At 40.2% G+C, this 13,222-nt stretch overlaps 1 protein-coding gene across 3 annotated transcripts in view; it reads left to right on the forward strand.

Moving 5' to 3' along the window:
* SLC6A6 (solute carrier family 6 member 6) overlaps positions 1 to 13,222 on the forward strand; it is a 69,401-nt gene that overhangs the window by 26,008 nt on the left and 30,171 nt on the right. For all 3 annotated transcript variants that reach the window (XM_067544334.1, XM_067544333.1, XM_067544332.1), the window contains 3 exons: positions 4,153 to 4,392; positions 5,079 to 5,213; positions 7,671 to 7,905. In XM_067544334.1, the coding sequence (XP_067400435.1) occupies positions 4,164 to 4,392; positions 5,079 to 5,213; positions 7,671 to 7,905 (599 nt within the window). In that variant the 5' untranslated portion in view covers positions 4,153 to 4,163. The remainder of the gene's footprint in view (positions 1 to 4,152; positions 4,393 to 5,078; positions 5,214 to 7,670; positions 7,906 to 13,222) is intronic.

Here is a 13,222-nt window from a genome sequence, read left to right on the forward strand (position 1 = left end):
GATTATTATTGTAAGGACAGAGAGAGCTTATGTAACTGCACTAGAGGGGATGTACTGTGTTGGGCTACATGGCATTAGCTATGGGCATTCTGTGCCAAAGGCTGATTTCTTCTGGAGTTCTTCACTGAGGGCCAAGTGCTACCCAGTGGTGGGCGAGCAGCAGCTGAGTCTGTGGTAATCAGACAGTGAGATATTCTGAGTGAAGCATTTCATGCACCTGACTGACAAATGGGAGTGTGCGGCAGGTGCACGTGGAGCCTGGAGTTGAAGTGCAGAGCAAAAGGGAGCTATTGTGCTAATTACATGGAGCATGTGGAGCATGAACATAAGAATGGCCATATTGGGTCAGACCACAGAAGTCCATCTGGCCCCGTATCCTGTCTTCCGACAGTGGCCAATGTCAGGTGCTTCAGAGGGAATGAACAGAACAGGTCATCATCAAGTCACCCATTCCCAGCTTCTGGCAAATGGAGGCTAGGGACACTTCAGCGCATGGTTTTGCATCCCTGCCCATCCTGGCTATTAGCTAACAGTCATCAATGGACCTATCCTCCATAAACTTATCTAGTTCTTTTTTGAACCCTAATGTAATGATTTTGCGAAAAATGCAGAAGGTCACATTTAGCTACTTTATTATAGTCTTCTACATTATGACAGCATAAATCCAGATTAACTTCACTGGCTTTAGTGAAGTTAATTGAGTTCACACAAGTGTAAATGAGAACAGAATTAGCCCAGCAAAAGTTGGATTGTTTTCCTTTTTTTTTCAGTGAGGTTCTAAGTATTTGACTGAGTTCAGACTGGTTTCTCAGTCTAAATGGCAAGCTGGGCTGCTGCTCATTGTTTACCCACCTTAACTTTAGCAGATCAAGCCAAGTCTTCCTGGAGATAGCCAAGGCTTCATAGAGGGAGCTGCTCTCAAAGGCAGACACGTGTCTCCAGGAAGGCAGACATGTGCCCCAGAGTTGGATTGTTCATTTTGGACTCTATGCTTTTAAAAATAGTTTCTTACAGTTTTTTCCTTGGGGGAATTAAAGGACTTGGATCTCAGAAAGTGCCCCCACTAACTGATACAGTAAAAATAACCTCTTTCTTTTGTTCTGACCTGAGCAATGAGCAAGTATTGTTTCAGTATCTCCATCAGATTATTTGATTGTTATCTCTTAAGAACCTCACCCAATGGAACATAACTGAAGGAAATGAATCTTCAACCCCTTTAATGATACGGACAATGCCTTTCACTAAACAATCTTAGCTTTCTTGGCTTTTCCTTGCCAAATAAAATGGCCTTTACCCCCTCCCTTACAGCTTTTGTAGGCAGTTCCTGGAACTGGGAGTGACTGTGGCAGTTAAAGTTCCACAGTCCCTGAATGTTACATATGGTATGGGCTAGAATTGTAGTCATAACTGGCAGCTTAATGTTAATTCCTATGGCACCGATGCACAGTCTGTGCCTGCTGCACACTGTACCTTAATGGACAATAGAGACTTTGCCAAGACTAGAATAGATTCATAGCAAAAAATGAAATGTTACAATAAAGGAAATAAAAGATCCAGAGCTGCACATTGCACACCTATCAGGTAAGCAATGTACTGTGCCTCACTATGCAGCTGGTGATATTCTACAAAGGCCTTATAAATCATTCCAAATGCTGCAGTCTTCACTGAAATTTCTACTGATGGACTAAAAACCGAGTGAAGAGCTGCGGGTTTGTCACTGCAAGATAGCAGAAGCGCCAAGAGGCATCATCACGTTCCACGCTATTTTATATCAAAATTAAAACTCAAGACTTACATTTTCAAAAATGAGACACCCAAAATGAGTGGACAAGGAGAACACCCCAAATAGGAAAATGCAGTCCCCTGTGTTATGAAATTGGAATCCCAAAAGACAGCAGTTAGCACTTAGCCTGTAAGCCACTAGCTCTTAACTACAGGGTGGAGAACCATCCCATAAATACTTAGAATTTATAGAACACAGCATGCAATAGATTGTTTAGGTTTGCAAATTCTAAATGGAATTAAGTTGCACTTTGGTCGGAGTAAGCCAGCAGCACGTAAGATTAGAGTGTATACTCAAGCTCAATAAAAATGAAATAAAATAAGAGCTCCGTATAGAAGCAGAAGCATTACTACACAAGTGCAGATCATTGAGTTGTTTAGTCTGGTATCTTTTCTCTAAACGTGGCCACTACCTGATACTTCAGAGGAAGGTACAAACAACCCCATAATGGTCAATGATTATCCACCATTTTATTGTCTTTCTTCTTCCCCAAGCTCCCCCTACTGTTCACTAATATGTATTGCATGTACTCAAATCACCTCTATCCAACCAGCATTAGCTATAATAACATACCTTTTTTCTAATGCAAGAGAATACCATAGTGATTAGTATTGATAAAACAAAAGGTTTGGGGTTTTTTTTTCTCTCAGAACAGTTGGGAATCGTTGTTGCAGAGGGCCATCTTACAAGGACACTGGCCTTTTAAATATTTAAGCCACCGGGGCTAACACAAACCTGCTTTGGTTTGCCTAGGTTTGGCTGCCTCAGACATACATGGTGTATGGAAAAGTTTTCATGCATATCTTTCTCAGAATCATGTTCCACTTAAAAACTTCTTGCAGAGCTAATGTCAGCCCAGGTTTCTAAATCTGTTTACAGATCAGAAAACAGAAAGCAAGTACTAGGTTTACGGCTATCAAATGGGATAATCTGAAGCATGATTTTTATGACTGGGCACACATTATAACATGTACCAAGCAGAAAATGGTTGTGGTCTGGCATAAATTTGCTGTTTTATGTGAGTCTGATGAAAATGTTTATTTTTAGCATCATAATATGTGTAAAAGTAGCAAACCAGATTCAGCTGAGGTCATTTGAGTTGCATGCAGAAGAAATTTGGCATAATGTCTGAATTTGGGTTTACCATTTACTTGCTAACACATTTTGATGAATGCATAATTTCAAATAGTCTAGCTGTAAAACATTTTAAAAAACCAACCCCAAACCCCACATTGCTATCCCTACACTGTTTTAGTTAAGAACTCCGGGATAAAAAGGCACTTGTATGTAAAATAATGTCGTGTTTTATTATTTTCACTGGGAATTTATTATTTGCCCACTATTTATTAGCTGGCGCCTGAGGTTTAAGATGCTTTTGCTTTTTTATCAGGTCAGTCATGCCATCATATTTTTTAATTAACTAATCAACCATCAAATGTGTAATTTTATGGGTGCATATAAGAAGTTAACTGAATATAAAAGTTTATTTGCTTTTACTGATGCCAAGTGAAATAGTCAGTTTCATTGTGAAAATAGAATAAATTGAAGACGCTCTTTTAGATCGTATGGTCCAGTTAGGAGAAACGGCTTCCTGTTCCAGCTTTTTAAGAATAAACCCTCATAATAGTTTAGTCAGAGCCAGAGTGTAGAAGGCTGTAAATGATACAGGATTCTGGGAAGAATTAGGGCATTGGGAAAGAGAGCAATGGATGTTACTTAAAAAATGTGAGCGTACTGGACACTCCAGCAGAAGACATTATAGTGCATTTGGTCTACGTTGGACTTGCCCATAGAGAGGAGTGAAAGGGATTCAGAGATGTGCGCATCATTCAAGTGTGTAGCAGTAACTTGAGAAACTGCCTGTGTAGCAGGCAGAATCCCTTAGGGGGTACTCAGCACCATCACTTACTGATGCAGCATGCATTCCCTACACACCTGCTGCCTGAAGCTAGTCAGTACACGAGGACTGCACATCTTTGACACCTCCTAAACTAGCAGATCACACCCTCAGAGCAGTGAGATGCCAGTACAAATGTATGCAGCCTCTTGGTGCTCATTGGCTTGATTCCCTAATTCTGACCAGTGACGTCAATGAGAGTCTTTGAGTCAATGGGGCATTTGCATCACAGTCTGCTGAGGTCTTGCAAAAATGTGCAAGGGAGAGACTTTTGTGTGCTTTTTGCCCCCTAGTGGAGTCATGCAGGACTAACCAGAATTGAGGCTTGTTTGTATCCTGGTCAGTAAAGGAAATGTATATTTTAGTAAGGGGTGACCGTTAAGGGACCTAGTTTGGTTAAACGTGTCTTGTACTATTAGATATCTCCTGATAATGTCTGTTTAATAAATCCATCCCACTTTTTCCTCTTTAGAAACTAGAAACATGGCTACAAAGGAGAAGCTGCAGTGTTTGAAAGATTTCCACAAGGACATCCTCAAACCTTCCCCTGGCAAGAGCCCTGGGACACGCCCTGAGGACGAGGCCGAGGGGAAGCCACCTCAACGGGAGAAGTGGGCGAGTAAGATTGACTTTCTGCTGTCCGTGGCTGGTGGATTTATTGGGTTAGGCAATGTCTGGCGGTTTCCGTATCTCTGCTATAAAAATGGCGGAGGTGAGTATCTTTGTCTCTCTCAAATTCCTTCTTATTCATTTCTACATTCAGCCAATCACCCATTCTTCCAACACTGTAGCAGTGGAATGCCTCCCACATATTTAAAAACTGAAATAATGATAATTTATTTTCTCTTGCCCAACCTATAGGAGAAATCGCTTGATTATTTGACAGTTAATGTCCAAGCTCTGTTATGAAAATACCCAACAACCTTGAATCTTACTATTATTACAATTGAATTTCACCTTTAACTTAAAAATATACATTAATTATATGAATCAATATTCTCCGTGTAAATCTAGTATAACACCAATTAATGGAATTGCCCCAAATTTATATTGGTGCAACTAAGACAAGAGTTGAACTGAACATTTCTTTTGGGTTTTAAAATAAAAAAATACTCTTTAGCTTAAATGAAATGAAAGTATATCTAATCCTTATTGTCTTTATAGGTGTTCACTTTTAAAAGGTATGAAAATGGCCTTCCACTTTGTTTTGTAACCACTCCATTTTTAATCTTTGAACAAGAGCAGTAATCCCGGAAAAGTAAGATTGTTCTGTGCATACACAAGGGTATCAAATTTGTTTCCTTTTTATGTATATCTACTGCAGCAGCTGAATTTTCTTCATTTTTAATAGAGCCATTCTCTTAATCTGTATTGTACATCATTGTGTTTTCTCTACAGGTGCATTTCTTATACCTTATTTCATTTTCCTGTTTGGGGGAGGTCTTCCTGTGTTTTTCCTGGAGGTAGCGCTTGGACAGTATACCTCTGAAGGAGGAATTACATGCTGGGAAAAAATCTGCCCTATTTTCACTGGTTAGTTCTTTTTCTGCCATATTATGACAAAGATACTAGATGTACTGATTGCAGAAGGTATTATTAATGGGTAATTTCCATTTCAGCACCAGTCCTGCACAGTGCGGAATGCCTTTCACTCCCATTTTTTCAACACCAAGGCCCCGATTCACCAAAGTACATAACATTGGCTACTGTGCTGCTGAATAAGGATGGGATTTACTTAACACTGCGAATGTGTTTAAATGCTTTGCTGAGTTGGGCAGAGGGCCACCACAAGGCATATGCACCACTTAGGCTGCACTTAAATCCTCAAATATTAGGGCCTGAGCCTAGAAAGGGACTCTCCTTGATTTCAGTAGTCTTTGGATCAGGCCTCTAAGGTACACCCTTGATGTGGTTTGTTGCTTAAAAAACAGGGAACAAGTATATTCCCTTCATGTCCATCAGCAGTGCTGCTACTTGTTGTAGTAACTGACTCTATGATATTGGTTCCTGGAAAGATAGAAGTCTGAGAGTATAAAGGAGAAATCAAAGTATTGATTTTGTTGCTGTCATCTTGTTAACTGACTGCTAATAAATAGGAAAGAAATTGAATGTTATGCACTAAATAGGCTCACGGCGAGAGGCTGTGCAACCTGTGAGAAAGATGGCGGTGATTCACATTGTGTTGACAAAAGTTGGAGAAGGTAGTGTTCTCTTGAAACACTAGGTGATCAGAGTCTTCTCCATAGTCCCATACTCTTTTGCGAAAGCTACTTTCCAAATATTTTCCTGGACTTGAAACCAAACTCTTTTTGCCATGCAAAACCTTGTCATTGGCATCATAGCTATGCACAGCTGAAATTTGAATGGCTTTCTGTGGAAAGATTCAGGCATACAGCTCTTGTGATAACTATATCAGACTGTGAAAAACAACTCTGTTTTTTCCATATTATTATTATTATTATTATTATTATTTATTAAAGGGCATTTGTCAACAAATAAAGAAACATTGGCTATTCACAGAACTGTACTAATGCCAATCTGAAATGTAATAGGAATCAAAAATTAAAAGCAGATTACCAAAATCCTTTAGAACCCCTAACTACATCTCACACACTGACTGGCTTCAGAGTGACATTGGGAAATCAACTGACTCCTTAGAATTACCCCCTATTGATGATGAGTAATTACACTGGATGGAGATGCACTATTCTCCTTTTCAAAATTTAAGTGGGAATGGGCAACATAATTTGATTTAGGCCTCAATTCTGTCACTCTTACTGATACTGAGCAGTATGTTACTCATTGAAATAAATGGAACTACTTAAGTAAATAAGATAGTATCCAATAGGCCAAATTCTCAGCTGTTATACTGAAGTCAATGGAATTATTCTGATTTCCACCCCTTTTTTCTCCCCCTCCTCTGATTAGGCCATGTGGAGGGGAAGAGAATGCTCTTCATTTAAATAAAAATCTCCTTGTTATCCCTGGAAAGGAGCTGTATGGTTCTAATAATATGGCTAAGTGAACATTCTGACTAAAATGTAGCTGTGTAGAATAGATAGTACCCTCTGTTGGGGGTTTTGAACTCAGCACAAAATTCATTCCTGGCTCTGGAGAATCACATTGCAGTCTGTCTTGAGACTGTGCAGTAGAAGGCAGATCTGCCAGGTGTTGACACATATATCAGTAAACAACTTCCATATAAACACACACACATATTTCATTTTATTTATTTTACAAACGATTGTGATTTTTTTTGTAGGGAAAACAATTTCTCTTGCTCCCATTCCTAAATGGAACATTAGTCTCAGAAAGCCCTTCAAGATTCTAAATACTAGTGGCCAAAATGTTCCAGAATAAGGTCTTGTATGCAGGCCTTTTGTTTCTTACTTTAAATAAAGAAACTGGTTCTCCTCTGACACAGAGGTATAAATCAGAAGTAATGCCAATGAGATTACAATGGTGTGAGAGGAATCAGACCCACAGGATAGTTTCAGTATTTAATTCTGCCAGCGCTGCATTCCATTACGTCCCTGATTGCCATTTTAAGTTGTGGAGAACGTGGCCTTATCTGCCCATGACCCTGTGTTTAAAAACAAACAAGGGACATTTTTATAGTCAAGTATTGATAGTAGAGTTAAACATTGATCTCATTAGCAATAACAAGCACAAATGGCATATTTTCTTTGCAAAAGAGAAATTGGTGCTTAAACTACGGCTTTCCCTTTGCTCGTTTTATTTTGGACATACACTGAACCTTCTGCCCAAGGAGCTCATTAATACTGCTGCAGTACTGGTGCTATTGACAGTTATTGATAATAGCAGGGGTATGCTTTAGTTAAGTGTGCTCTTTAATGGGTGGTATATCCTACGTCAGGATTTAAATTTATAGAGAATTAAAAATAGCTTTAAATGAGATGTCTGAGATGTCATCGTGTTTGAACAAGAAGTGACCATTATGTATGTGTTTTATTTATTTATTTTTATTAGGAATTGGTTATGCTTCCATAGTGATTGTGTCCCTTCTAAACGTGTACTACATTGTCATCCTGGCTTGGGGAGTGTACTATCTGTTCCAGTCGTTTCAGAGCATCCTGCCGTGGTCACTTTGTGATCAGAAGTGGAACACACCTACTTGCGTGGAAGACACTCTCAGGAAGAACAAAACACTCTGGGTGTCACTGAATGTTACAAACTTCACTTCTCCTGTCACAGAGTTTTGGGAGTAAGAACATGCATTATTATTTGTATAGTACTTTATTTAAAGGACAGAAATCAGGAATGTGAATAGCTTCTTCTGTTGAAACTCCATGGGGAATTTTAGGTAAGGGAGAATGAATAGATCTAGCTTGGAGGCCTTGTCTATGTCAGGAATACTTTGGATTGAGTAACTGGTGGCCGGCAATTAGAGAAGTTGCCCTGGTGCTGACCCAAAAGTGTTGACAATGGCAAGCCAGGGTGCTGAATCAAGGCCATACCCAAGCATAGATAAGACCATAGTGTCACCTTCTTAATGCCCAAGACTATGTGCAGCACTGATCCTGGCCAGTCCTTAGTGTTGTCCCATCCAAGTACTAACAAGACCCAGCTGTTCTAGCTTCTGATAACTTAGCCTGAGGTGGTATGGCTGCAAAAGCCCATCCTCAAACTCAGAACAAAAATCCAGCCTCAGAAAATTACTTTTAAAGTAGCGTTAAGGGTCTGACTTGATCCCACAAGTGCAAGTGAAAAGCGAAAGCCTATGTGAACAGTATTGCCTTAATTCTTGTGGTATTCGGGTATTGCTGCACACATGAGGTTAAAGTCAGACCTATTGTAAGGGCTGCAACTTCATGGAATTCACTAAACCCATTGAATTTGACCCATGGCATGTGAGATAGCTCAGTCTTCTCAGACCGTTGCAAAAACAAAGGACAATGATCAGAGTTAATGCATAATGATCAGCCTGGGTTTTCAATCATACAGTTAATTGTGATTTCCTTTGCTTCTGGAGAGAAGTGAACTTCTTAATATTACATTAAACCTCTTCTTTTCATTGGAGGGTGTGGGAATGGAGACGAGGCAGAAAGACTCAGATCCACAAAGGTATTTAGGCACCTAATTTAGCAGTTAAATGCCTATATATCGTTGTATATCTGGGCCAAAAGATATTAGTGTATATAAATACATAAATTCACCTAATAGACTGCAGTGAATCCCAAAAACCCATCCTGGTTTGAAAGGATTTTGGTTCTGTTTTGAATTGTGAAAAATATCCATTCATCTCTGGGGTGGGATTCTCTATGGCAAACATCAGCTTGGAATGTTTCAGTTACCAGCACCTTGAGAATAGGGGTTTATAGTGGAAACAATGACAGACCATTAACTATGGTTTTGTGAGCGCAGCTGCTGTTGCCTTTCCCCCTTCCTTCCTTATAAATACACTTTTAAGATGTATAACATATCACTTACTAACCTGGCAAAGATTCCAGCCATTGGCCTGGCAAAGAAAACGGCAGACATACTAAACAGCGCCCAATATTATAGATTTCTGTAATCATTTTTCTTTCACCAGCCTCCCGTACAGTCTTGGAGAAGAGCTTTTTTTTTGCCAAATGCCTGGAGTTTATCAGGCTTAAGATTCTTATTTCTCCTATGTTTCATATTATAAATTGTGTTTTGCACAATCTGATTTCTGAATGGAGAGGCACCTCTGCAAACAGTGTATTTGCATAGGTATAACAAAATTGTAGAATAAAAGGGAATGCAAAGAAGATCTATGTGATGTAAAAGCCCCCATGAGCAGGTTCATTATTTAATTGCTTGACTTGGCTTGCCCTGATGGTTTACTATAAAGTGTAGCATTTGCTTCTATCTCAGCTTGGCTTCTTCAACCCACTTAAATTCCAGTTTGGCTCCTTGAATCAACTTGAACCTACTTCTATATTTTATAAATAAACGTAAGCCAATCACCCTGCCAGCAATTACATCCACGCTGTAAATATTTGACAGGTGTTAAGTGTGGAAGAATAATCCTAGGAATTGTGCTGATATTTATAAACCATGAGCTGAAGACGAGCCCGTAATGTAGAATAGGTCTTGGACCATCAGATGATTGGTATAACTGATAGAGTGCATCCTGTATTGCCAAATTTTTCAGTGTGCCATTAGCACAAAGTTTCTGTGCTAAGTGACAGATACTTTCCTAGGTCTGATTTCCTAGGAGGTGGACTGGTCCCTCTAAAGAAGGGAAGAATTTAAATGACTTGCTAGACAGATATTCCACATCAAGAAGTCAAAGATCTACTGAAACAGGACAAAAAGCAACCTTCTAATGTGGATAACAAATCAGACTAAAGAGGTCTTGCACATGTCTAAGCATGAAGAAAGACTCCCTGTGTCTTGTGCACTGCCTTCTCCTTATCTCTTTCTTCCTCACCTCTGTTAAGCTTATGCTGTCTCACTTTTACATGAGAACGGCCGTTCTGCATCAGACAAATGGTCCATCTAGCCCAGTATCCTGTCTTCTGACAGTGGCCAGTGCCAGGTGCTTCAGAAGCAATCAACAAAACAGGGCAATTATCGAGTGATCCATTCCCGGTTGTCCAGTGCCAACTTTTGGCAATTAGAGATTTAAGGACACCCAGAGCATGGGGGTGCATCCCTGACTATCTTGGCTAATAGCCATTGATGGACCTATCCTCCACGAACTTGTCTAATTCTTTTTTGAACCTAGTTATACTTTTCTGCACATGCAAAACAAGGGTGACTTATGAAAAGTCAGTGATTAGCGCTCAAGGGGTATATCTATACTTGGAGCTGGGGCTGTGTTTCTCAGCTCAAGGAGATATACTCGTACTAGCTCTGATTGCGCTAGCGCTCTAAAAATAGAGTATAGCTATGGCAGCACAAACAGCAGAATTGGCTAGCTGCCCTAAGTACATGCCTATGGCCTTGGATGGGTCCGTAGTCAGTGTGGCTAGCCCGTCCTGCCACCCGTGCTACTGCAGATTCATTCTATTTTTAGTTCTCTAGCTCGATGAGAATCGAGCTGCGAATCACACCCCCAGCTCCAAGGGCAGACATACCCCTATGGGTAATTCTTCCTGCACCTGGCAGCCTCATTAACTTCTACACTCAACCAGCCATGTTAAACATCATAGGCATCATAGTGCATCTCCGGCTTTAGTGGAGCTATGCCAGGGAGGAGTTTGGTTCCAGGTTACTGTCAGTGTGCGTGCACTGCCCTGGTCAACCATTATTCCCTCATACATGAAACCACACCATAACGAAACAAGCTGTGTTTAGAACTGACAACACTCACAGGAGCAGCAAAAGGAGCGCACTCACTTTCTACACAAGAAGGCACATTAAAGAGTTAGAGTTAATGGGTACCTTTTAATACACTATATTTAAGGCCAGGCCAGACTTTATGTATTATTTTTAATCTCCATTTCCCCCAGACCCCTAAATCCTTCTTTGATAAAAGGCAATGTTAAACACTAGTTAGGTTTCTCAGGTAAACACATACCTGCTGCCAAATACTTTGCCTTCACTGGCAACACCACCACTGTAAATCAGCTATCTGAATAGGCTGGGAAGGTCCCAGTGACCAAGCAGTGCCTTTAACCTTGAAGGCAATGGAATATCATCTTATTCTACCTGCCAAACTTCACTCATCCTTGGGAGTGAGATCATCGGCCCTTGTCGTTTTTATTTTTAAAAGCTTCTTTTATTGGCTTGATCTTAAATATCACATTGAGAACCTCCAGACCCACAGTTCTAAGAATGACCGAGTCATGTCTGAATGAAGGAGGGTAGACACAGACGTCCCTCAAGAAACACGATAGCATAACCTGTTGTCAATCTCACTGGTCTTGGTAAGACCAAGAAAGATTTGGGCCTGAGTTTTAATGGGACTTCAGCAATGCTTCCCCTGGTGCTTCTGCATTCCCCCACATACATGCTTTTTGAACCTTAACACAGGCAGGTGGTGTATTTTACAGATGCAGATTCCAGCATCTATGTGGACTAAAAGTGCATGCAAACTCTAGCTTGTACGTGCAATATGTGATTCTGAAAATAAGGTCCTTTTTCTTAGCAGCAATCAGCTAGGAAACTTGCTGCCTACAGAACATTTATATTTGCCACTCAGTGCTCAAGCAATAATAGTCATACAGAAAGCCCACAATGCTTTGAGAAGAAGCTATTATCCTGTGACTAAAGGAATCCACAGTGTTTTGTGGTACAATTTCGTTGTTTGTTTCTGAAACCAAACGCCCTTTCAAAAGTGGGAAATGGATGTGGTTATCTTCATCGCTAGTGCGTGCTAAACGACACTGATATATTTGGCCCCACTAATACATTAGCCTCTTCATGCTGAATGACATGCGCCCTTCCCAGGCCTGCTGGAAATAGAGTGCAGCCTGACATTTCAGTTCATCTGAATTAACATTCTGTGCAAATCACATGCTTGCTTGAGTAGCAATAAAAGGCGTTAAGCAAATCTGGCTTTGTCTCAGGCGACTTATATTTATATCTTGCGATCACATGCTTTAGGTTTATTTCTTAAGATTTTCTTTTAAAGTTCTGAATTTTAAAGTCTTACAAATGCAGTAATGCAAAAGGAGTAAGTATTGTGGGACAACTCCCATTAAACAAGAGCTCTGATTGTCTGATGCCGATTAAATGTTTATACTCGGTTGGTAATCAGCTGACCTTGTTCATCCAAATCCAAGAAAGCTTGTCACATGTTCCTGGCATGTAACCCTGAGGAAAGCAAAACAAAACGAAACAGAATCCAACTTAGTCTTATGTGCAAACAAGATTTAAGAAAATGCTTCTTTCATAGCATTCCCTTTTGTGAGTTCCTTGTACACCTGATTAGTTATTATTTCTTGTTCTATATTAAACAGCACTTCACCTCTCTTGGTATGAAAGGTTCTGACTGTGCTCATGTGATTAATTGACATGGGACACCCTTCAAGGATTGCTTAACTCCTCTCATTCTATTTTTGTTCACATTCTAGAACCAGTTACAATTCCTGTTATTACATTCTCCGTGTTATTAGTCCATACAGGCTCTATGAATAAAAGCCCAAGAATCCCCCAGTCTGTTTGATATCGTCTCACTGAATATATCGATATCAATGACAGAATACATCATGCAGAAATGAAGTTCAGTGAGTTTAGGTGACTTAAATTCTGAATAATGATGGGATTTGGTCATTGAGGTTTGGCCATGTCACCAGACTGCCGTGCAATACAGTCCTTACTCCTCCCTGGGATGAAATTTTAAGGGTGTTACAGAGCCAGACTGATGTACTTTTGCTACAAAAATGTGGGTTTTGGTGGCATGACATGACCTAATGCAGACACTACTGTGGTGTGTGCTGAACTGGCTCTTTGAGGTTTCTCCCTTTGCAGGCCAGGAAGGCTCAAGACCGCAGGGAGCACATCAAACAGTACACTTTACTATATAAAAGAGTAACTTACCTGGCTCCTAAGAGTGGATTCTGGTCTCCTTCATAGAAAATGGGCCCAGAATCCCGGGTCGCATTCTA

The sequence above is a fragment of the Emydura macquarii genome, unplaced genomic scaffold (genome assembly GCF_026122565.2).
Source record: "Emydura macquarii macquarii isolate MOO-44397 ecotype Brisbane River unplaced genomic scaffold, CSIRO-AGI_Emac_v2 contig_968, whole genome shotgun sequence".
Taxonomy (NCBI): domain Eukaryota; kingdom Metazoa; phylum Chordata; order Testudines; family Chelidae; genus Emydura; species Emydura macquarii.